The sequence below is a fragment of the Vanacampus margaritifer genome, chromosome 3 (assembly GCF_051991255.1).
Source record: "Vanacampus margaritifer isolate UIUO_Vmar chromosome 3, RoL_Vmar_1.0, whole genome shotgun sequence".
Lineage (NCBI taxonomy): Eukaryota > Metazoa > Chordata > Actinopteri > Syngnathiformes > Syngnathidae > Vanacampus > Vanacampus margaritifer.
In genome coordinates, this window is record NC_135434.1 from 19,008,734 (window position 1) to 19,032,733 (window position 24,000).

At 39.3% G+C, this 24,000-nt stretch overlaps 2 protein-coding genes across 4 annotated transcripts; one reads left to right on the plus strand and one right to left on the minus strand.

The window, feature by feature from the left end:
• Positions 1-642: 642 nt before the first annotated feature.
• Positions 643-14,337, plus strand: adamts13 (ADAM metallopeptidase with thrombospondin type 1 motif, 13). 3 transcript variants are annotated; one of them, XM_077561355.1, is made up of 29 exons: positions 643-815; positions 1,052-1,115; positions 1,176-1,309; positions 3,200-3,283; positions 3,360-3,484; positions 3,564-3,710; positions 3,882-4,016; positions 5,667-5,817; positions 5,890-5,994; positions 6,071-6,222; positions 6,300-6,363; positions 6,934-7,060; positions 7,123-7,271; positions 7,358-7,478; positions 7,701-7,781; positions 7,870-8,051; positions 8,162-8,318; positions 9,439-9,568; positions 9,643-9,822; positions 9,899-10,118; positions 10,196-10,298; positions 10,376-10,505; positions 10,632-10,808; positions 10,883-11,087; positions 12,125-12,449; positions 12,536-12,679; positions 12,773-12,952; positions 13,928-14,103; positions 14,182-14,337. In XM_077561355.1, the coding sequence occupies exons 1-29, from the start codon at positions 714-716 to the stop codon at positions 14,335-14,337; spliced, it is 4,206 nt and encodes a 1,401-aa protein (XP_077417481.1). In that variant the 5' UTR covers positions 643-713. The 3 variants fall into 3 exon arrangements, with proteins under 3 accessions (XP_077417481.1, XP_077417482.1, XP_077417483.1); XM_077561356.1 differs by having other exon boundaries at positions 9,920-10,118; XM_077561357.1 differs by lacking the exon at positions 3,882-4,016.
• On the minus strand, positions 14,334-23,592 carry LOC144048900 (carnitine O-acetyltransferase). Its single transcript, XM_077561358.1, has 14 exons — positions 23,454-23,592; positions 21,839-22,108; positions 20,884-21,002; positions 20,379-20,432; positions 19,107-19,272; positions 18,853-19,027; positions 18,573-18,751; positions 18,384-18,484; positions 18,165-18,284; positions 17,958-18,080; positions 17,735-17,870; positions 17,499-17,561; positions 16,836-16,973; positions 14,334-15,047 (listed from the first exon to the last, which is right to left on the minus strand). The coding sequence occupies exons 1-14, from the start codon at positions 23,478-23,480 to the stop codon at positions 14,832-14,834; spliced, it is 1,887 nt and encodes a 628-aa protein (XP_077417484.1). The 5' UTR covers positions 23,481-23,592; the 3' UTR covers positions 14,334-14,831.
• Between the last annotated feature and the right edge of the window lie 408 nt (positions 23,593-24,000).

The following is a 24,000-nucleotide window of genomic DNA, read 5'->3' on the forward strand; positions in this document are numbered from 1 at the left end:
TGGTGTATTTTACTCAAATTAATTATCTGAAAATCACTCTTTTTATTTTCATTTAAACGATGTGCAAACATGATAATTATGTTGATTATATTTTATACAAAGTGCTATTATCATTGTATTCAAAATGTATCCAATAGTACAATTTGTAGGGTTTTCTGTACTTCTCTCAATGCACAAAAATATTAATACAGTAGCATTAATATAATACCGCCTGTCGTGCTCATGGGCTGTGTGGGTGTACATATATGCGGGATACATTTTAATCGTCTCACATTTTTTCCTTTCATACCATTTTTAGGATCATGTCTGCCCTCTATTGGTAACAATCGATAACAGCACCAGTATGTGTCTCCTAATTTGGAGGACGGTACAACCAAGCTGTAGGAAAGGAAGGCATTTACAAAGTGTTGTGTGTTCCCTAATTTAGACAAAAATCACTTATTCTCTCTATGAGAGTATAAATCAAATAGAAGAGGAACGCAATGTTCAATAGCCAGAAGTGTTGAAACACAAACTACAGTTACACGCACAAGAGGCAACCAATGAGGGGCCTGTCTGTGGTTCCACACAAGGGAAAGACAGCAAATGAAACGTCTCGTCCATCAACTTTGTCCCTGCTGTTTGCATAAACACGTTAGTCATTCCCCCTTGCAGGATCCCAGCCTGCGGTGTGGGACTATCACATATTGTCCTAGTACTAAAGCAGACCAGGTATGTGCTCAAGAAGCGGAGCCAGAATGGTGTTCATGACTCCGCTCTGTTTGCTGTTACTCCTACCTGGCTTCAGCACGCTAATGAGATCTCCATCAGCCGAGGTAAGAGCAACGCCAGCGTCGTTTGTGATTTCACTCCTGAAGGTCTCTGCTAAGTACATTGGACTCTTCAACTTTAAACTGTTTATCATCTGTCAAACACACACAGCATGCAGAGTTGCATTACATTTTGCTGGAACCTTAAAATATGTAAATAAAAATATGTACTTTTCAGGATTTAAATCTGTTGCTTCTGTATTCGAAATTAACATTTGGTTTTGTTTGTTTTGTTTTCACAGCTTTTTGATGATTCTAGCAGACAAACAGACATAGTTTCAGATACGCTTTCTTCTGATGCCTCAGGTATGAGATCCTCTTTCAGATGAAAAATACAAAATAATACTTCATGTATATTTTGCACAGTGAGAGGTCGGCCTCGTCGGTCAACACCGATGCCTGATGTCACACACTTGGAATTACTGGTGGTGGTTGGACCTGATGTCCGGCAAGTCCACAAGCAGGATACAGAACGCTACATACTCACCAACCTCAACATTGTAAGTGTGAGCAACTAGCTTTTGTTCTCTAATGATATCTATAATTTTTTATTTTATAATAATAGCCTCTCTCTCTCTCTCTCTCTCTCTCTCTCTCTCTCTCTCTCTCTTGCTTCATTTCTATATATATATATATATATATATATAGGCTATATATACACACATATATGATTATATATATATTTTTTAAGAAAAATCAAATTTACAGATTTGTGACGGGAATAGGGATAGTCAAGTACCAGTTTCAGATATCGGTATCGGGCCGATACCAGGCCTTAATTCAAGGTAGAGGTACTCGGCCGTCCTCGTGTGTCCGTCTTACGGTCAGGGACTAAATATTTGAAATGAGAAGAATAGAAAAATGCCATTAATTTCATGCAATCTTAAAGAAAATATACTCACGTGTAAGTTTTAGTTGTATCGGTACTTGGTATCGGTATTGGTGAGTGACCACTCAATAGTTGAGTACTCGTACTGGAATCGGTCTGAAAAAAAAAGTGGTATCAAACATCAGGGCTTCTGGGCATAGGCGAACTAGGCGGTTGCCTAGGGCGCCATCTAGTGGAGGGGGTGCCAGATTGCAAGGCAATAATAATAATAATAAATAAATAAAATAATAAAATATTTTTTCCCCCTCAGGTTTTTAAAAATAGAATACTGTATGTATATACAGCACATATATTTTATATAACAATTAGTTTTTTGGTGTGGTTTATTGAACATATAAATGCAATACAAAATAAAAGTGAAAGAAAGAAAATAAAAGTTAAAAAGGAAAATAATTATTAGTAAAGTCCAGAATTTACATGTTCAAAGGGAGTAGGAAGAAGTAAAAGAACGTATCCAATCCTACCCCACTAACTTATATAATGTACAATACATTATCATATTTTATAATAAATCATTAAAATAGAAAAGAAAGTAAATGAAGAAGAAAAAACAAATAATAGAAAATAAACAGAACATACTATAAACCCAAGTTATAAACCCTTATCCATTGCTTACACTAAAACAAGTCAAAGATAAAATAAAGCCCTACATAAACAATTAATCTAATCACAATATGATACATTTCCCAAAATTAATTGTTGTACATACATGAGCACATACAGCATAACTTGAACCTGACCCGCTGCTGCTGTTTACAGTGAAAGGTAGGGGGAGGGGTCGCGCATCTTCTCAGAGTGTTAGCGCTATTGATGGATGGATGGCACACTTGTGATGTGGTCTTTCCATCAAAAGCTTTTACAATGAAAAGGTCCAAGCCCTTAGGTGCTCATTAGGTATCATCTTTGTCTATAAAAATAAACTTGAAAATGAAAGCTTCTTAGCTTGCTTGTAACTTGTTTACATCCATGCTACTCTGCGCATCAGAACGGGGCAAAGCTTGCTGGCTTTAAGATAAAGCAGTCAGTCTAGTCCAGATACCTGCAAATAGATTTGCATAAATCATTGTTTCACATAACAATGTTAATTTATGCAAGATAAGAATTGTGTGCTGGTTTAATGTAAATAAAACATTATAAGGGCATACTGAAGTTTTTTTGCACACTATTTGTGTTATCTGTGAATCATCTTGTTACCACCGAAGTTTCATATTATCTAAATTTGTATATTTATACAGAGATGGGCGCGACAATAAATTTTGAGCAATTTTGACCAAAATTTGAGCATCAGTCATTTGTCATTTGTATTATTACTTTGTAAAATGTATGCTGTTTGGCCAATTGATGGGTTTTTTTCTTCAAATAAATTCGATGATTACATTATTATTATTACAGTGCCAAAAAATGAAATATTTTTTTCATTAATACTGTATTTATCAGAATTATTCAAAGAATGTGCACATTCTTTGGCATACCTTCTACTGTATGTTCTCTTTCCACACAGGCCTCAGAACTGTTGAGAGACATGACTTTGGGAGCCAACATGAGGGTGCACATGGTTCGCATGATCATCCTGTCAGAACCGGAGGTCAGCAACTGAATATAGAATTCAAGACAGACCACAGCTTTTCCCACTTTACAGAAACCCGGTCTTCCTATTTCAGCCCGAGATCCAAATGTCTCCAAACATCACCTCTTCTCTGCGAAGCGTATGCGACTGGGGCTCACGCTTAAATCCGTCTAATGATACAGACCCACTGCACGCTGATCTGCTCTTGTACATTACAAGGTTTGTGGCACACTGTTGGTGTGACGGTCTAAAATGGAGAAATGGTGTTTTATGAACAGATGTTTCTCATAATACGCAGGTATGACCTGGTGTTGCCTGATGGAAACAAGCAGGTCAGGGGAGTTACACAGCTGGGAGGGGCTTGTTCCAGTGACTGGAGCTGTGTGATCACAGAGGATACTGGATTTGACCTTGGGATCACTATTGCTCATGAGATTGCACACAGGTACTGCTCAGTCCATCACACAAATATATTGCACCAAGACAATGCCAGGTCATCTCACTATAATGGGGGGTTCAAGTATAAATGCTCAATATATATATCCAGTATTCAGATTCCTACAGAATGCAATGATCTAATTTAGCTAGCACAAAAAAGCTACATTTTTTGCCCCAGTTTTGGCATCAATCACGATGGAGTGGGGAACACGTGTAGTAGGAGTGGCTTTATGATGGCCTCGGATGGCGGCTACAACAGTGTGGATCTGACCTGGTCGCCCTGTAGCAGACATCAGCTGCTCACATTTTTCAGGTGAGGACAAGTGATTCTTAACCTGGGTTAGATCAAACCCCAGGGGTTCGGTGAGTCATTCTCAGGGGTTCGGTAGACGTCAATGCATACACCCAAATATGGCTCGCTTTGCCATTATTATCCGCGCTTAGTAGTCGACTTGTGTCGTGTTATTTCTTTTTTGTAATCCCTTCATACTGTGTCGAGCAAAAAAAGAAAGTCATCGGATGAATGTGCACAGCAAAATAGCCATTAACACCGAGAGTGTTAAATCTAACACTAGAAAAGTGTTATAGGTGTCCACATCAATGTGTGTAAATCTTACACTTTTCAAAGTGTTACTTTTTTCACACTTAACCAGGGTTAGTCTAACACTGTATAGTGTTAAAAAGCTACACTGATAAACACTGAGTAGTGTTGAAATTCTACACTAGTGTCAGTGTTAAAAATTTAACTACACTTAACTCTGGTAAATGGTACTTCATTTATGTAGTGCTTTTCCACCTTAGAAGGCCCTTAAAGCGCTTTCCATTTTGACTACTGATGACAAAGCATCAGGAGCAACTGATGGTTCAGTATCTTGCTCAAGGATACTTCGACATAGTCACACTGGCTTGGGATTGAACTCACGTTTTCAGGGTTGCGAGGCAACCACTCTACCACGGATCCACACCACCCTGACAATAACAAATGAATGTATCGCTATTGAAATGTTGACAGCGCACTGGAAAATTGGAAAGTTTCTCCTTCACTGGAAATAAGGGTGTGGTCAATTTAACACTCAAGGTAATACTATTCAGGTTATACCCAACATTCAAACCAACACTCAAGGAAATTTACAGTGTAACTTTTTATCCTTACAGTGTTAAAATAACACTGCTTATTTATTATTTATTTATTTATATTTGATTGAACACTGGAAACGTTGCTGCGTGTGCAATATGAACTCACATGTGTAACGGAGCATATGGTGTTGCACAGGGTTCAATTCTCGGCCCTCTGCTGTTGTCATTGTATCTGCTGCCCCTCCCTGGCTTCCGTCTTAAGAAAACAGCGGTGGTTGTTTTAAAGTGCTCTAGAGTTGAGTTGAGTGATGGGAGTCAGCGTCCTAATTGCATGATTTGCAATTCCAAGTTTAGCAATTCTAGTCTCGCACAACTAGCTATCCAGCAAAACTAAATGAACCGTAAGCTGCATTTTGATGGGGAATACAAGAACAAAATGCTTTCTAAATTTAAGGTGAAGAGCGCCAGATTGAATGAAATGGCTAGTTTCCCTGTTCATTTTATTAACTAGTAAATTACACCTATGTCTTAAACTGGAAAAAAAATCATATTTTATTTTTCAATAAAGAAGGGTTCGGTAAACTGGTGGGGTTCAGTTCCTCCAACAAAGTTAAGAACCACTGACATACACAGTAGTTTCTGGTTTCTGATGATATTTTCAGAAGACTTAAACATCTAAATCTTCAATGTGATGTCTGCCAAAAATAACACTTTTACTCCACATAACCCAATTCTGTTGACATTTCCCCACGAAATATTAAACACTGTTTTATGTTCTGATTTACACTCATCTGACATACTTTTTCTTTTACCTCTGGCAATTCTTCAGTGTCATGTTTTACACCTCTAAAATTTAAAAGGGTATCACATGCAATTGTTTTCCCAGCCAAGGGAATGCTGAGTGTGTAAAGGATCTACCAGCCCTAGAAAGCTCCCTCCAGGACTGGAAGCCTGGCCTTTATTATGGTGTTGATGACCAGTGTCGAATAGCTTTTGGAAGTTCTGCAAGAAGCTGCTCATTCACCAATCCAGATATGGTAATGATATAGTCATTGCAGTTAAATAAGCAGTTGACATTTTACAAATATTATTGCTTCTTTCTCCATTAGCCAATGTGTAGGGTTCTATCTTGTCACACTAACCCAAACGATGACAGCTCCTGCAAACGTCTTCTCGTACCACTGCTAGATGGCACCCAATGCGCACCTAACCAAGTAATATAAGACGTTTTATTGATATTTGAATGAAGGCTGATTTCCACAAGCTACTCTTTTTCTCTTTTTTTTGCAGTGGTGTCTGAAGGGGCGTTGTGTGTCCCCGGACCAGCTCAGCACCTCTGCAGTGGTGCATGGATCCTGGTCCGGCTGGTCTGGGTTCTCCCCCTGCTCACGAACATGTGGCGGCGGAGTCATTCACCGCACACGCCAGTGCAACAATCCAAGGTTAACACAATTCACTGTCAATAACAAGATAGTGCTTTGTAGCGAGTTACTGAATAATAATTGTGATTCCCCCCCAGACCTGCTTTTGGGGGAAATGATTGCGTGGGGAACGGTATTGAGGCTGAACTTTGTAACCAGCAGGTGAGCGCGCTGTTTATATTTACATGGGGCTTCTATACAGTAGGTCAGTACTGTTTACTCAGTGAATCATTGTAAGATTTCGTATTCTATATTTGGGCTTGTGTCGTCATAAAAGCCTCCCAATGATTACAGTATTGACTGAGGACTTAATAAAATACAGGAAGGAATGAAAAAAGTAAATTAATTGCATCATTATTTAAAGCCCAAAATCCATCAAAAATAACTAGAGATAAGCGAGTACTGATACCAGGTGTCGGTATTTGACCGATATCAGCCCTTATTTCAAGATATCGATACTGCGGCCGATACCAGTATCTTGTGGGTGTGTTATGAAATAAATTAATAGAAAATTGCCATTAATTTAAGGAAAAATGCTACATTGGGATATAGGTGTTTCTTTGAAATGATGTCATTGTTTTTATAGGGGATATTTTATGTCTTAAAAGACTTTTATGTACTTGGTATCGGTATTGGTGACTGTTCAAGAGTTCAGTACGTAAAAAAAAGTGGTATGGAAGATTCCTAAATAATAATAATAATAATAATAACTTTACAATATTGCCGTTGCAGCCATGTGAGCGTACCCAGCTGGATTTTTTGGCTGAGCAATGTTCCAAAACAGATCTCCAACCTCTTTACCTTCATCCGGACCAGGCCTCCTTCTATACCTGGATCCCTGCAGTGGGTTTCTCACAAGGTGACAACACAAAAGATACTCCTCCTGTGACGTTAGTATTGAAATATTTTTACCGTTATCAGGTGATGAGCAATGCAGATACATGTGCCAGTCCGAGGGAGAAGCCTTCATTGTGAGCCGTGGATCTCACTTTGCCGACGGGACGCGGTGCGAGGCTGAAGGCCAAACTCCTTCTGGGTCAATCGCTGCTTGTCTGCGAGGGAAATGTCTGGTAGAGATGATTTTGATACAAAAGAAAACATGTACAGTACAACAATGTTACGTTTACTTTCAATGTAAACATTTGCTGCGGATCAGCTCTTCGGCTGCGATGGTGTGTTGCACTCTGGGAAAGTGAGAGATGTGTGCGGTTTGTGCGGAGGGGATGGATCTTCCTGCACACTGACCTCTGACTCTTACACTGGAGGTCAGGCAAGAGGTAAGAGAAACACCATTTTGAAATATTTCACTGTATTTTTTGAAAGTTTGAAAGCATAAATAATAGATTATCGTCGTTGTCCTGTGAAAAACACTTATGTCCATTTTTGCCTTTTTTTTTAATGGGATGAAACTGAATTCATGAATTTTTACAGGACAGCGATGTTATGCATAATGAATTGGTACCTTCTGAAAGTGTTAACAGATTAATTGTCTCTTCCAGAGTATACCACTTTCTTGTCTTTGCCATTAAATGCCACACAGGTTTATATCATCAACAAGGCACCACTATTCACTCATCTGGGTAAGTGACATCGCCTCAGCTTTACAATCACACAGCAGGTGGATTGTGAATGTGATGTTTGGACTGTTCTTGCTTTCTGCATCAATAGCTGTATTATACGGAGATCAATATGTTGTCTCGGGAATGGGTAGAATGGCGTTAAATATGACCCATCCCTCCCCACTGGATGATAACTGGCTAGAGTACCGCCTCCACCTGACTTTTGACCTCTTGCCTGAGATGGAAGAAATACTGCTGCCTGGGCCAGTACAACAGCAAATAAACATTCAGGTCAGGTTAGGCCATTCCACTTCATAAACGTTTTGATTAGAAGACAGTGTAAAGTTTACACTTCCTGCAAAACACCTGTCATTTCAAATAGGTATGTATTGTTATTCCAGGTATATCGCAAATATGGAAAAGAATACGGAGAGAAAACAAACCCCAACATTAGCTATCAGTTTTATGTTCCAAATGATCACAGCGACCGGACAGAAATCAAAGTTGAAGGCACGTGGAGCGTTTCTACAACACCTTGCTCTGTCTCCTGTGGCTTAGGTATGCCATCATTTTGCATTTATTCAGATTCTTAATCTAATTACTAATAACCCCTTTGAGTCTTGTTGGAACACTGCCGCTATTGTTGCTGGTTTAAATGATAATACGAATGCTGGACTGCTAGCAATCCAGCTGCGATCGACTTAAAGTCTGTCAGTAAAATAATACGTTCGGTGTAGTCCCACTAGTCTAAACATAGTATTGTGATTAATATTGCGTTTGTGGAATATGAATAAATATGAATAAAACAGAAAACTCTACCCATTTTTTTCCATCTATGGGGGCGGCCATTTTGCCACTTGCTGTCGACTGACAATCAGCATGTTTTGTTTATCTTTCATTGTTCATTGTTCATTTTTGGTTTAATTTTTAATGACACATTATTAAATAAGAATAACTTAATAGTACATTAACATGGTAGAAGTAATAGGGAGTAGGAGGACTATATAAAGTTAAAGTACCACTGATTGTCAAACCCACCTAAGTGGGGCCAAATTTGTTCTTCGCATTTAACCCCTCCCCTGAGGGAGCGGTGAGCAGCAGCAGGGGCTTCACTCTAGAATCCTTTGGTGTGAAGCAGGGCGGCAATGGGTCCCATTTTTATAGTCTTTGGTATGCCCTGGTCAGGGATTGAACCCACAACCCCCCAGTCTCAGGGCGGACACTCTACCACTAGCCAATGAGCTGGTAAGCTCTTGTACTTTATCCTCCTCCTTTTGAACATTTTTTATTTTTTTCCCGAATTTTTATTTTCACTTCAACTTATATTTTATATTTTGTAATGTGTTTATATGTTCCAACCAACCAACATCACAGTTGCTCGGGTAACAAAAAAACACAGGTCAGCTTGCAAACGTCACATTGGTGACTTTGATTGGTGATTGGTCGTTACCTGAGCCTTGATTTTCATTTTCTGTTCACATAAAAAAAAAAAAAAAAGTCGGTTGGATTTTGATGCTTTATTCATAATCCACAATTGCAATATTAGTCTGAATGCCATGTTTAGACTAGTGGGGGTGCACACAACGTATTAAGTTAAAGATTTTTGTGCTGACTTCCCCTTTAAAGAATATTAAAAGTGAAACTTATGCGCATAGGCTCATGCAGACCTCTCTTACAGGTGTGCAGAACCATCAGTATATTTGTGTGGACAAAGAAACTAATACACATCTAGAGAATCACAATTGTTATGCAACTCCTCCGCCTTTACCACTTCATACATCCTGTCAGCTGCCAGCCTGCCCACCAAGGCCAGTATGACAAAATTACGGCACAATCCTATTTCGTCCTTTAGGCACTGATAAACTCATACGGCGCTTTACAGCTGGATCACAGGAAAGTTTGGATCCTGCAGCGCTTCCTGTGGCAGAGGAGAGAAAACACGTTCTGTAACATGCGTTCAAAAACATGGCACAGATGTTGTGAGGGTTCCAGATTCAGAGTGTCCCGCTGATTTAGCTCCAAACGCTGTTGAAAATTGTCATCTTCAACTTTGTCCTGCCAGGTAGTATGTGCACCTTAAACTTCAATTAATAGCTACTGTCACCTCAACAGACAGAAGACATCAAAGCAGAACATAGGCCTACTATTTGTGTTCTAAGGTGGCGTGTGTCAGAGGTCGGGGATTGTTCAGCAGTGTGTGGACCGGGAGAAGTGAAAAGAAACGTGTCATGTGTACGCCAAGAAGACAGCCAAGAGGTTGAAGTTGATGAACGTTTCTGTTCAAATCAAATAAGACCACCTGAATCTGTACCCTGTGTAGTGGACGTCTGTCCAATTGGGTGGGACGCAACCAGTGAGGTAAAAAGATGACGATGTTGTCTTGTTTCAAGGTGTGAGACTGCAGATGCGGGCTTATCATTGATTTTCATGAACAGGACCAGCCTGCAGTAAAAACTGGCTTGATGCCACGCTCTCGACAAGCCCCTGTGTTTGTGTGGAGTCCGGTTATCAGTCAGTGCTCAAAGACATGTGGCAATGGTACAAACAAAGATAGAATTTATTTAATCATATTCACAAGTGATGTCATCATCTCTCAAAATATCTTCCTTCTATAGGAACAATGCAAGTGTGGTTCTCTTGTGTGGACCATCAGACCAGATGGATGGTACCCGATTTCCACTGTGACCCTTCAACCAAACCTCCTCCTAAATCTGAGAGCTGTAATACACTCTCTTGCCCTCCTATGTAAGACATGTAAACAAAACATTTGGTTATGTGTGTGGTATGATTGAGTATTGAGCGAGATGTTGATGTAACTTAATGTCAATAACAAATATATATATAAAAAGACTGAATATTTTCCACCACCAGGTGGCGATCTAAGATAGGCATCTGCAGTACAACATGTGGCGGAGGGGTTGCCAACACAGTGCTGTACTGTGCTCAGGAGACAGCTGGGGAAGAGAAGGTGCTGGAGGACTCTGAGTGCAGTGACTTTCCAAAACCAACAGCAGTGGTGTCATGTAACACCCACAACTGCCCGGCAAGGTAACACAAAAATACACTACACTCATTCCTTTGTCAATGCAAAAAACGCCTCACCTTCATTTTGTTGTGTTCAGGTGGAAGGTTCAGAGTATGACACCTTGCTCTGTGTCTTGTAACCTGGGTGTAGCTCACAGGAATGTGTCCTGTGTCCAGTTTGTCCAAGGCAAGGAAAGTGTGGTGCTAGAGGATAACTGTCATACATCAGTCAAACCCGCTACCACGGTGCCCTGCCTGGTGCAGGTGTGCACCATTAGGTGGGAGGCAAAGCAATGGAGCCAGGTACATCCATCCAAATTGAATTTAAATATTAAAAAAAAACACTAGTATAAATGGAAATCAACACTAAAATCTACCAATACCTACTATTTATCCATCTATAGTAGGGGAGGTCAGGGCTTGTTGTCACATGGTTAGTTGTCACATTACATTTTTTTTTAAACTAAAAAGTGTCCTTTCTGAGAAGGCAATAGCACATCGTGAGCTGAGCGCTAGTTAGGCATTTTGCACAACCCAAAATAAAATGTTATATTTAATATATTTTGAAACAAGCGTCATTCATGTACAAACTGTAGCAGCAATTCATGTGGACTCATTCGAGGACATATTAAGGTATGTTGTCACGCCTCAATCATTGTTCTGTTTTAAGGTAACTTTAAACTAAAGCTAGTATTAGCCAACATTGTAGTTTGGGGCAACATGTCTCGTTCATTTTGAGGTTAGTTGTCACATCTGCAAAGAATGGACCAATGAAAAATGCACTGCTGGTAAATCGGTTTTAGTTATGTCAAAATCGCCCTTCAGATGATGTCTGACGAGTGAGAAAATTGGTTTGTCAGGTTTTGAGTGTTCAAAAGTGCATCTTCCAGTTGTTGTTGAAACTATGTCCACATTTCAAGACTGCTTTAAGTTTCATGATGAAGCAATGCTTTCGCTCTTGTATTTCAATTTAATCTTGAATTTTCAGTTTCAGGAAGGCAAAACAGGCATTTGAGCCTGAGAGCCATACCAGGAGTTGGACTTTTGCTGGACGTTTGCTCAATTTCCTTGAATAAATAGTGTTACATTTTACCCCATGTAGTATGACAACTTACCTGATGGTGGGGCAACATGTCACATTCAAACTCTCGAGCTGATTGTGTATAACTCTGCGCTGACACAAAATATAAAAATGACTACAAAATATATACCTGATGTAAAAAAAAAAAAAAAAGTGACATCAAACCCTGTAAAAAGTGTTACATCAAGCCCCCGGCCTTTCCATGCTGTGCTCTGCTATGAATATTGACATCCTTGTATTGCTGTTTCTCATTTCCCAGTGTTCAGTGTCATGTGGATATGGCATTCAGTCAAGAACAGTGTCATGCATGGGCCCCTCTAAGCCGGAACCTCTCAGCCCTCTACTATGCATGCACATACCCAAGCCTATTACCATCCAGGGCTGCAGCATGGACAGCTGCACGGATGTGCCACCTAACTCAATAGTGACTCCAGCTATGCATCCTGCATTGGAGGAGGATTCTCACCTGTCTCACACTCCATATACAATTACAAAACAGCACCGCATGGGCAAACTTCCTCCAAGTCCATCCGGGACAGTCAGCATCCCGCTGTTCTCAACAGCCAGTCCTTCAACTAAACCCAGTAATTACTTTAGATCATTCTCTTCTGTCACTTTCATTAGGAGGAGCTAAAGATAGTTTACCACCCGTGTGTTTGCTCCTCACCAGATGCATGTGGGAAGCTGCTCCTGCAAGAATCAGGCACAGTTGACTTGAGCAACATTACTGGTCCCTGTACAGTGGCCATCGGCCGACCCCTGGATGAGGTCATTCACGTCAAAATAGAGTCAAGCTCTTTAAACTGCAGAAAGAGTGAGCATTATCCAGCGTGTACATGTAGTTTCACTTCATTTACAGTATAAATAAGTAAAATGCCAAAGTAATTGATTGAATGTGTCCTGACAGGAGAATATGCTGTATTTTTTGATCGACTGGCACTTGTGAGAAAGTGTGAGCAGGCAGCTAGTAGCGCGCTAACCACCAGAACCAACGTCCTTCTTGTACGTCAGAATCTGCTCACGTCCGGGAACGGCATCGTGTTCACCTACAGCTCACTTAGAAACATGAAGAAGAGCCAACGTCAAAGTATGTGTAGTCACTACATAAATATATAAATATAAATATATATGCTGTCAAAGTTAATGTTAACTTATTGATTAATCACAAAAAAATATTGCATTACTAACGCAGATTAATCACACCATTAATTTTGACCACAAATGATCCTTTAGCTTGGCAGCAGATGGCTACGTTAAAGGTAGCACAGGTTGTGTTTGAGCAATAAACATAACTACTTGCATTGAAGTAAAGCATTTATTAAATGTTTGCGTATCTGCACATATTGGGGTCATTTAGTAAGTATTTAACTTCTTAGAAAAAGAAGAGGATGAGAGCATGCAATGGATAAGAAATGTTGAAGACGACATCATAACATTGAATGTAGAAAGAATTAACATATAACAGGTGCTTTTCAAATTTGAAAAAAAATGATAAAAAGCCTTTTTAATTAAATGATTAATCATGATTAATCAAAATTATAATGTGATTGTTAATCTAAATTAAAAAATAATCATTTGGCATATATATATATATATATATATATATGTGTGCGATATTTATCATGATATTGTCGGGGGTTGGTAATATTAAAAAATAGCTCTCGGTATATAAACTTCTAATATTGTAAAAAAAAAAAAAAAAGTATCATAGTCTATGTTGTTTACAATGCTGTGATTAGCTGAAGCGGCAAACAGTAATGTTTTTTAATGGAGATGTTTAAAAATATTTGCTGTTATGACTTATTTATTGGAGTGATAACCGCTGCAGTGGCCAAAACATTACCACTTAAAATTAAACTGCACTAATAAACTAACCACCAGAGGGTGCTGTAATTGCACAAATGGAATACAACCGCACCTTTTTAACAGATATGTAGCTTTTAATATCGTGACATGACGACGGTATCGTGGAAATTTTAATATTGCAATATTGCCATTTTTGTTCCATCCATATTGTGAGTGTGGGTATTTCAACTAATGTAGTTTATGTTTTTGCCGAAAGATTGTGACAAGCAGCTGTTTTCCTCCAGTGGGGTTTTTGAGAATCCAACAACCTCTGACACTAACCACACCTGTCGGGTGCTTATCAACGCCCCTCCCTCAGTGAAGATAAGAATCCAAGCAGTGCACATAGGATTGGTCTTTAACGCCACAAACTCACAGTCTTCATACATAATGGTGGGTATGTTTGCCATTATATTGCATGACAATCTTCAAATATGGGCTTGCGTGCAATTTGTTTTGTGTGTTGTTCAGATTCGGGACATGGATATGCTGAAGACCAATGTGTTTAAAGGCCCACAGTTGTTTCGATGGCACTCCTCTGGAAATATGGCCGAGGTTGAATTCCATGGAGATTACAAGCACACAGCGGGAAGCTTCAGAGCAGAATACGCCTTTGTACAACGTTAAGCTTTTTCGATTCTATTTTTATTTTTTTTTACAAAAGATACTTCTGATTCAGCCGACTAGCTGTTGTGAAAACAAGTAAATGTAAGCAAGCATTCAGAATGTTATAGCTGAGGGAGATGTTAAATTTAAAAAGTGCATATTCAGTTCATACTGTTTTATATATATATATATATATATATATATATATATATATATATATATATATATATATATATATATATATATATATATATAGACATTCAACACCATGTAACAAAATATATCATTTCTATCAGTGAGACTTGTGTTTCGTTTCAATGGCCATCATGCCTCAAGAGTCCCGCCTCAAGCTCCTCAGAAACTTTACACACAATAAGTTGGCCTACCAGACTTCCAGAGCATTTCAGCTCCTTGTCAGTAAATGCTGGTTGATTTCCAACTCTTACACAGCCTGGTCGGACCCCCCCACCGACCACCCTCCTGCCTCTAAAAACACTCCAGGCTTGTGTGTGGGTTCACTGCTTGGCTGTAGCGGTGTCCTCCAGCAGAGCTCTCATGTCCAACAGAGCATCATTTACAGTCTGTGCATACTTGGCTGCATTTGTCTCTTCACAGCTGTTGAAGGCTGTGATGGCGATGTTGATGTGCTCATCCATGGGATTGTAACACACTCCATAGCCATCTGGCACCATTGGGCCAAAGCACATCACGCAGTCGGTCTTGGAACCAACCTGGAACCGACAGACATGGTGAGGATGACGGCTCATACAGGGGTAAACACACGAGAATCAACTAAAAAAAGACATTGAAAATACATGATTTAAGGTTTCTAATACTAGTTAATATATCAGCAGAACTACATTCATATTCTATTTGTATTCCACCAAAGAAATCCGGTGGATACACAATACATTGTCATCTGTACACAAACATTTTCAATTTGGATCATGTTTAAATTTGATATTTTTATAACAGTTTTAGAGAGGTCAAGATGAGATAAAACAAACAACACGTTTTTTTTTAATTAATTTTGATGAAGCTATGCCTTGGTCAATTTTATTTCTTATTATAGCGATACAGTACCAGTTATAGTGAATTAAAGACAATAGGGTTCATTAATACAACAGTGCAACATGTAAAACTATGTCACTAGGAGCTGTGAGCACAATAGCATACTTATACAGTATACATATACAGTAACGTGTTTTACGGACTTGAGTGGAAGATGTATTAGCAAAAAATAAAATAAAAACAGGAACAAGAAAACAACATAAAAAAAATCTCTCTGGAGTATAAGCCACATTTTGGGAAGAAATGTATTTGACAAAAACAGAGATCAATACCCCAAAAATTCCCATACCCTAACTGTGGGTGCGTTTGGAAATATGCTCCGAGCACGCACTGCGTCACCCCGACCGTTCAGGAAGTCGTCACATTTATCAAATGTGCCTTCAGAAGGAAGTAGACAGTACATTTTGTAGAGTAAATTCTTACTTTATTCGGTCCTAGTCCTAACTTTACACTTGGAAGAGAGTAAGATACCAAAACAACCACAACAAAAACACTCAAGGGTTGAGGAACAATCCCACAACCTTCAGCATGGGAGACAGCCACTCTACCACTTATATTGCTGGTGTGTCCAAAAGGAGACCAAAAATGGAGATATGAGGATTCCCCCTGACACCTGCGGTATATTGACACAGAGTAGGAGCGGCAAGGGTTGGCCAGTGGTTAGATTGGCTGTTACCCAAACTGAAGGTTCTGCGATTGATTGCTCCTGAACTGTTGAGTGATTTAAAAATATATATATTTTACTCTTTTCAGAGTATAACGTTTATTCTGTTTAGAATGGGGCGGAATATACTAAAATGTATTCTCCAAAATTTACTGTGTAGAAAAAGAAATGAAACAAGATGTTGCCAAGGCAACTAATGTGTGACGTAAGTTTGCTAGCGCCGCTATCATGCGACCACAACAAAAAGATTGCAATAAGAGACCAGGATTTCACCTTTGGCCACAATGTGACGCGAGAAAAGAAAAACTTTTCCGTAGTTAAAAGCACAAGTTCCGTCCTCCTTTGCTGTCGTCAACACGGGGTGCGTTGAGAAATTCACTCTGATGTCCTGACACCACTCTGTGAGTGTGTGCTTGGATCATTTCCAGTATGTTATAAAGCAAGCAACTTGTCCTTTCCTTGTACTGCCTGACACATTCGGCTTCAGCACTCGGAATGACCGATGGCACACTTGAACAACAATGAAGCACTCAGAGCGTATTTCTGAATGCGCCCACTTGGTGTTAGGGGGTCACAGTGAATTTCCGAACACACTGTAGGGAACATGGATTTTGGGTGCCAGTCCGAGCTCTAATTTAAATATATAGTCGTACCTGAGTAGCAGCCGCAAGATAAAAGAAAAATACAGCACATGGCATCTACTGTGCCTTAATGTTTTCTGATCCCGGTTCACACATTCACATTTCTTTTTTTAAATTTGTACAGTGTATCTAGATGAGCATACCTGGCTGGTTAACAGATTGTAGTGGTGAGCCACAGCAAAAGACGTGTCCATGAATATCTCGGGCATAGATGTGAGGTCTTCAATACTCTTCAACCTCAGTCCGAGAAGATGTCTGTCAATGGCTTGTCCATGAATGGCCTTAAAAAAGAGACACTGTTACTTTTAACGACTATAGATGTCAAAAATTCTTTTGAACTATTTCTATTAGTTTCACCTTTTTTTTTCTACTTTTGTTAACAAGAGTATGAAAACTTTAAATTTAGAACAGATATAAAATTTGGGATTAACTAGTGAAGTTATGTGATTAATTACAATTCAAAATTGTAATCGCCTGATGCCCTTAATTAAAAAAGAAAAGAAAATATTATTAAAAAATTAGGGGTGTCAGATGATTACATTTTTTAATTCTAATTAATCGCATGACTTCAATAGTTAACTCACAATTAATCACAAATTTGATATCTGTTTTAAATGTACAATAAAAAAAAATCTAGATTTTCATACTCTTGTTAACAAAAGTGGAAAAAAATGTGAAACTAATAAAAATAGTTCAAACAAATATTTGACGTCTATACCCGTCAATGGTAGTGAACGAGTTAAGAGCCTAATTAACAGGAAGTGCATATTTCTAATATTTCTCAGGTTCCAAGTTTGGGTTCTCACATGATATGCGTTCTCCTTGTGTGTCTGAGCAGCCTTCTGCAGTAGTGCTAATCTTTCTGTGTTCTGTAAGCAAGATTTGATGCTCGGTCAGACAACATGCAACAAGCAACAAAACCTGTAAATATTCTTATCCATCCTGGGTATTATATTCTCAGGACATTGAAACGATTGTTAACTATAACAATACAGCCGTGCGTGATTCAAAGCCCTGAGTATATTTTAAAACGTAACCACACCTGTTTAGTTGGGTCCTGCATTGCTTGGACAAATTTCAAAGACTCCTTGGTCGTTACGCGCAACACGTCTGTTCTTCCATATTTGAACATTCGTAATGATGCACTCTCATACGTAGCGCAACATGTGTTATACATCCTGAAATATAAAAAAATTACAAATTGACCATGTATCCGCTATCACTGTGCACTGTGATCTATTTAGATTTCAAAGGGGATTTCTTACCTAAAATAGGCAAGCTGGAAAGCCATTTGAATGAAGGCATCTGGACTCAGGTTGTGTTGCTTTGGCACATTTTTTCCAAAATGAGAGAACATAAGAACGTTGACATCCAGATCGTGTACCATTCTGGCAATGCAAACAAGGCAAAAATAAAATATTTGACTATAACATATAGAGATGCTTATTATACTTTCAACCACACACACGTACATGTTCATATTTTGTTTAGCTTTTTCAATGTCTCTCTTGACTTCAGGTGTAATGTTAAAACGCAATTTCTGAGGCATTGTTAGAGGAACCATGGGGGAACGGACAATTTCTGTCTTCTGCCTGTGAACAGCAAAAAAAAACAACAACAGATTATCAATCATCCCCATTACATTTAAAATTATTTAAAAGTGTATCCAAACAAAATGGAAGTAACCTTACATATACTTAACAACATAATCAATGAGAAAGACAATGGGTGGGCCCTCCGAAGGTGCATGCTCATACACCAGTCCACAGGTACCGTCTTCACCAACAATAAACTGTGGATGATTCATACCAAAATTGGAATTCTCGGTCATCAGCAAATCTGTATCGATTGATCTATGGATCTATTGATCACTCGCTCACCTGTAACGTCTTGTCGAACCAGCGGTTGCCGCTGTTCCAGCGAGCCCCGCCCCCATGCAGCATCTGCGCGGCGACGCGGCTCTTGTACAGCTCGTCTGACACGCGAGGCATCGGAGCATCCAGACATACAGTGAAGATACTTTTTTGGATGGCACGGACTGACTCTTTATTCATCTTATCTAAAGTTGGGGAGGGGGGGGGGGGGGCACACAAAAGGTTTGTGTATGATTATATCTGGATACAATTTTGAAGTAGACGGAAGGCAGTTTTTCCTCCTTACCCTTGATGAGATTATTATACGCTTTTCCCCACGTGTTACGATGCTGTGACGTTAGGATCCCAACAGGCTCCTTGTTGGTCTGCAAAGAGGTGTTCCAAATTTTTTCCAGCTGCATGTACATTTGATCTACTGTCAGTGGGGTGCCGTCACTGTTGTATACATCCAAGACAAAAAACTGCAAGGGAAAAGAGGCACGATCAGTTTTGGCCTTTCCAACTGATGTATGAGTAGAACAACAGTGCCATCTAGAGTACCTGGAAATTATGAACGACAGTGATGTGAGTGGGAGGCGTTTTGCCAATTGCGTGATTGACAACAGTGTCTCTCTTTGACCCCGGGATGCGGCAAGAAGACAGGATCTGGTAATACTGGTCCATGCAAAGGGGCTTCTTGCTCAGGTACTCTACTGGCAGGGTGTCACTGGGATACATGACCAAATTATTTATTTATCATGTTGGTTTGGCTAGACAGTTTGGTACAGTGGAAGCTTGGCGGCCCAACACAATCTGTGATGGTTGACCTGAATGGTACCTTTGTCATGACCTGAGGGGGTTTGTATCACTTTTACTGGAACTAATCAACTTTGAGGAGGGCGGCAGGACTCTTGCTACACAAAAAAAAAACTACAAATACTCTGACTGATTTACGGCATGCGTCACTTCCCTCTTTTTCCATTTAATACAAAGACGGAAATCGATTTGAACGTCTACACACGATTAATGCTGTCATGGCAGAAGCTGCAAAACATTCAAAGAACAAAAGTTTTGTCTGAGGAAAAAAAACTAAGAAAAAGAAAAAGGGAGGCTACACGTATAAAAGGACAGTCAAGGATCAACATTGGCCAGGCTTTCGCTCGCTGGCGTGAGCTTAAAGACGACGCTATGCGCTGGTCCTAATGGGGTCTTCCACCAGGCAAAACACTACCGCTTTTGTCCATGTGGCGACGCCATAATCACCGAAAACTTAAAATTGCTTAGTATTGCTTCACAACGTAAAAAACAACATATTCTGGTTTAACCTCACTAGTAGTTAAGTGAAGATTCATTTGCTTAAACTGGTTTAAAAAAAATAATAAAAATAAACAAATATGGATGTAATGTGATTCTGTGCTGACTCTTAACACCTCATATTGAGGGTGGTGCTTTTTCGAATGCATGTCATAGAAGGAGCAAAACATGCGGGGGTAATAATTTGAAATTGTCCTCAGTATGAGGTCCTGTCTTATGAGAAATATGTATAACTAAATAGTGGGGGTGAAGGGTAGGATCATTATAAGTTCTCTGAACTTCTACCTACTTCTTTTGAGTACCACCTTTGTACTGTATAACTTGTGTTGTAATTGTTTTTCAATTACAATTTTTTTCATTTTTTAACTTGATGTTACTCGAATAAAAGAAAAAAAAGGGGTGACTGAACTGACGTCTAGTGTGATATGCTTACATTAAGCATGAATTTCAAATAGGATTTGTACTTGTAATCAATCAAGCAGTTTCACTGTATTATTTCAAATGTCTGATCAAACTCACCTGTCAATCATTTTTTTAAACTCCAACACTCCTGCAATCAATTTAGCTGCAAACCTGCAGAGGAGATGTCACTGTGTTATTGACACATACAGAACGACAAGTAATGCCAACTGAATGTCATAAACGTGCTCTACTGAAGAAAAACAATACACTGCTGAAGCACATGCACTGTCCTTTGGACTCTTGCTGCATGTGGCCGTCATTTTCACTGCATTTCCCGCGGGTCACATTAGTCAAAAACAGCTGAGCGATGCTAGGAGCGCCCCGCTTTAAATAGCCAGCATGGTGAAGAAAGCATGAGTAAAGGTCGGCTTGAAACTGCATGTGAACTTTACACTAAACTTACATAGTTAATCTTAAATTATTAATTATCTATGAAGGTTCATGTCTGATATGGCGCAGGAAGAACATGACCAAGTAGGGCATTTAACAGTATTGCATGTAGTATTGACACTTGTGTTTACAATGGTGGAAATCTAACAGTGGTTTGTGGCCGGTGGCTCACCTCATCTGTCCTTGGCGATCTTGGAAGTGCATGCGCGGCAAAACCACACCGGGGCTGGTGTAGACCGCCACCGGCATCCGGCAGTCCAAATAGGCTGACTGCACCCACCATTCCGATAGCTATAAAATAAAAAGACAGGTGGGTACCGGAGATTACAATAGTATTCATTGCTGATACACCAAATGATCCATGGTGGGAGGTAATGAAGTACAAATACTTTGCTAAAAAGCAGATATTTGAAGTATTAATAAAAAGGTAAAGTATTTTAGTTTTTTTCTTATTGTGCCAAGTTCCTAAAACAGATATTGTATACAATTGACAGCAGAATTTCAATTTTACTTTTCACACTCACTACTTATGCTTAAAGGGGATGCCAATGCTAATGCTAATACAAATGCTGGATTGCAAGCAATACCTTCTGAATTATTTTTTATTGTCTGTTGGTAAAATACTAAACAATATATTTAGGAAAGGTAAAGTCAACCAAAAAACAACAACAATGTCCTACACAGCCCCGCTGGTCTAAACATAGTAATCTGATAAATATTGGGTTTGTGGAATATAAATAAAGTAGCAAAATCCACCAATTTTATCAATCTCGAGGGCTGCCATTTTGCTATCGACTGAATATGATATCACTGACGCTCAGGTAACGACCAATCACAGCTCAGCTTGCGAACATCACATGACCATACTCATAAAACAGGTGAGTTGTGATAAGTCATTATATGAGCCCTGAGCAACTGTGATGTCATTTTCAGTTGACAGCAAGTAGCAAAATGTCCGCCTCTTGAAATGGATACAAACTAGTAGATTTTGCTGCTTTATTCGTATTCCAATTCCACAAACACAATATTATTAGGACTTCCCCTTTTGCCACCTTTTCAAATGATAAAGGTTGCCAAGAATTCAAACCTGCAATATAAATGCCAGATGCTGCACTACAGCCATTTACCCAGTTATCTGTCTTCCGGGCCCGTCGCTCAAGACCTTTCTGCAGCCGGTCACCTACACCACCTTTGAGGAACTCCTCCACCAGCTTCCGCGTGTGTTCTAACTCCTCTTCACTCACGATAGGCTCCAGTGCAGCCAGGTAGTTATCGCACGTCTGCTTCAAGGGTGGCACAGGCAGTTTAGGCAAACCCTCCTGATGAACTAGTGACCTCTCCTGGATGTGTGTAACGGGCCCGAGCAGGCGACATGGCTTCACCATGCCAGGCCGCAGCTGGAAAATACATTTTTAGATTAGAGTGAGAAAGATTTCTGCCAAAGCTGAACAATTTTGGATTATCTTCAAATTGTATATCTTTAAAACACATCATTGAAAAATGCCTTATTATGTCATTATGATTATTATAATTATTATGAATAGCTAGCATGTTTGTTACATCACCAATATACCCAACAATGGTCTCACATTTGGATGAGCACACCAGCAATGAATTGGCCTACAAATCTGACTGATGTCAGATGATCGTTAATCAAATATGGCATCATGTTGACAAAGATTAATGGTACATAACAAGAGCCTTGGATGGCAAGGAGAAACTCGTTTGCAACAAGGAGCTTGTTTAATGCTGTAAAGATCATTTCAAAGCGGTTACAAACAACCTCCATTCCAGAAGAATGACTCAGTTTCTGAAAACTGACACCAAAACAACAAAGCAGCAAAGCAGATGTGGTTATGCCCACCATGTAAACTTAAAATAGAAAGTTAACACAGTTGAACTTTTGGAATGGTGACACAAACACTGGCACATGCAAGAAATGTGTGTAGCCAAATAAAGTTTGTAGTTATCACCAACGCACTTGTTTTTCTGACATTACCTATATTTTTAGACCGTAAACTCTTTTGATATTATTGTTAATACAGAATATTATTTATTTAGGAAATAACCAGTTATAATCAAAAGCTACGCATCTTACTACTATTTTCCATTAATCCATTTTCTAAACTGCCTGTTCAAATATATACAGACCAATGACCCATTTTATAATATTTTTGTTTTAGCCATTCATTAACCAGTAATAATTAAAAAGCGCAAGTATGAATCATTGTCGTTATTATGTTTACCTAAAATGACGGTAAGTGTGTTTATTACGAACTTCCGGTTTATCTTTTCAAAATATTTAAAAACTAAACAAACAAAAACAGCAGAAGTGAATAAAGCTCTAATTAAGTGACACTTCATTTCAATGAAACACGCGGTTATACATAAATATTAAAATATTAAACGTCAGGTAGTGCAATACTAGGTTCCTTAGCAGCATGTACAAACGCAAGTAAGCTAACGTAATGACACGCACGGCCTACTAAAAAGCAGGCCAGTCTCATGAATGACGACATGGACACACTGATTTTCATTTTTATTGCATCACGGCAAATAAGAATCTATGAGAGAGAGACGCGTAAAAGAGAAGTTAATAGTGTCAAACAGCCTTTGCAGTCCCGAGCAGGTTGCGCCCCACCCCCTGTCAAACCGTCCCGGTGCAGTCAAAGCAAGCATACACGTTCCTTCATAAATTTAGTTTACGCAAGCGCTTACAAAACAAACTCACTATACACTCACCGCGGCTCTGACAAAAACGGCCAACATCCTGTCAGATCGACGCGCTGATGTCTTTAAAGATGTCACGGCTTCGAGCAGTCATGTCTCAAGGACGAGCTCGGCGTCTATTCTGAGCCGCCTGCCCCCCCCTCGGACCCAGCGCGCAAAGACAACTGCGAGCCCTTTAAATACCTGCTTTTCAACTTTGATGCCCGACTCAGTATATATCAGATAATATGAACGAAATAAACCCATCCCCGAATAACTTCACTATAATCCTTAATAACCCACCAATATTTTTGTAATGTACTAAACTAGTCATTAATCGTGCTTAACCGTTTAACCAATTAATATGTGTCAATAATGTGATTGTAAACATTACTGTGCTTTAAATAAATATAAGTATGCCCAAGGATACATATTACTGAATATGTACAAAATAACACTGCACACCTATGTGGTTTGTGAGCCTGCACGTCTCCATACTGACCACATGGGGGAGCTCTTCAAGCGCCGCTGCAAAGACTCCGCATTAAAGCACCTCGGCAGTAAACAACCCAGAGACTTT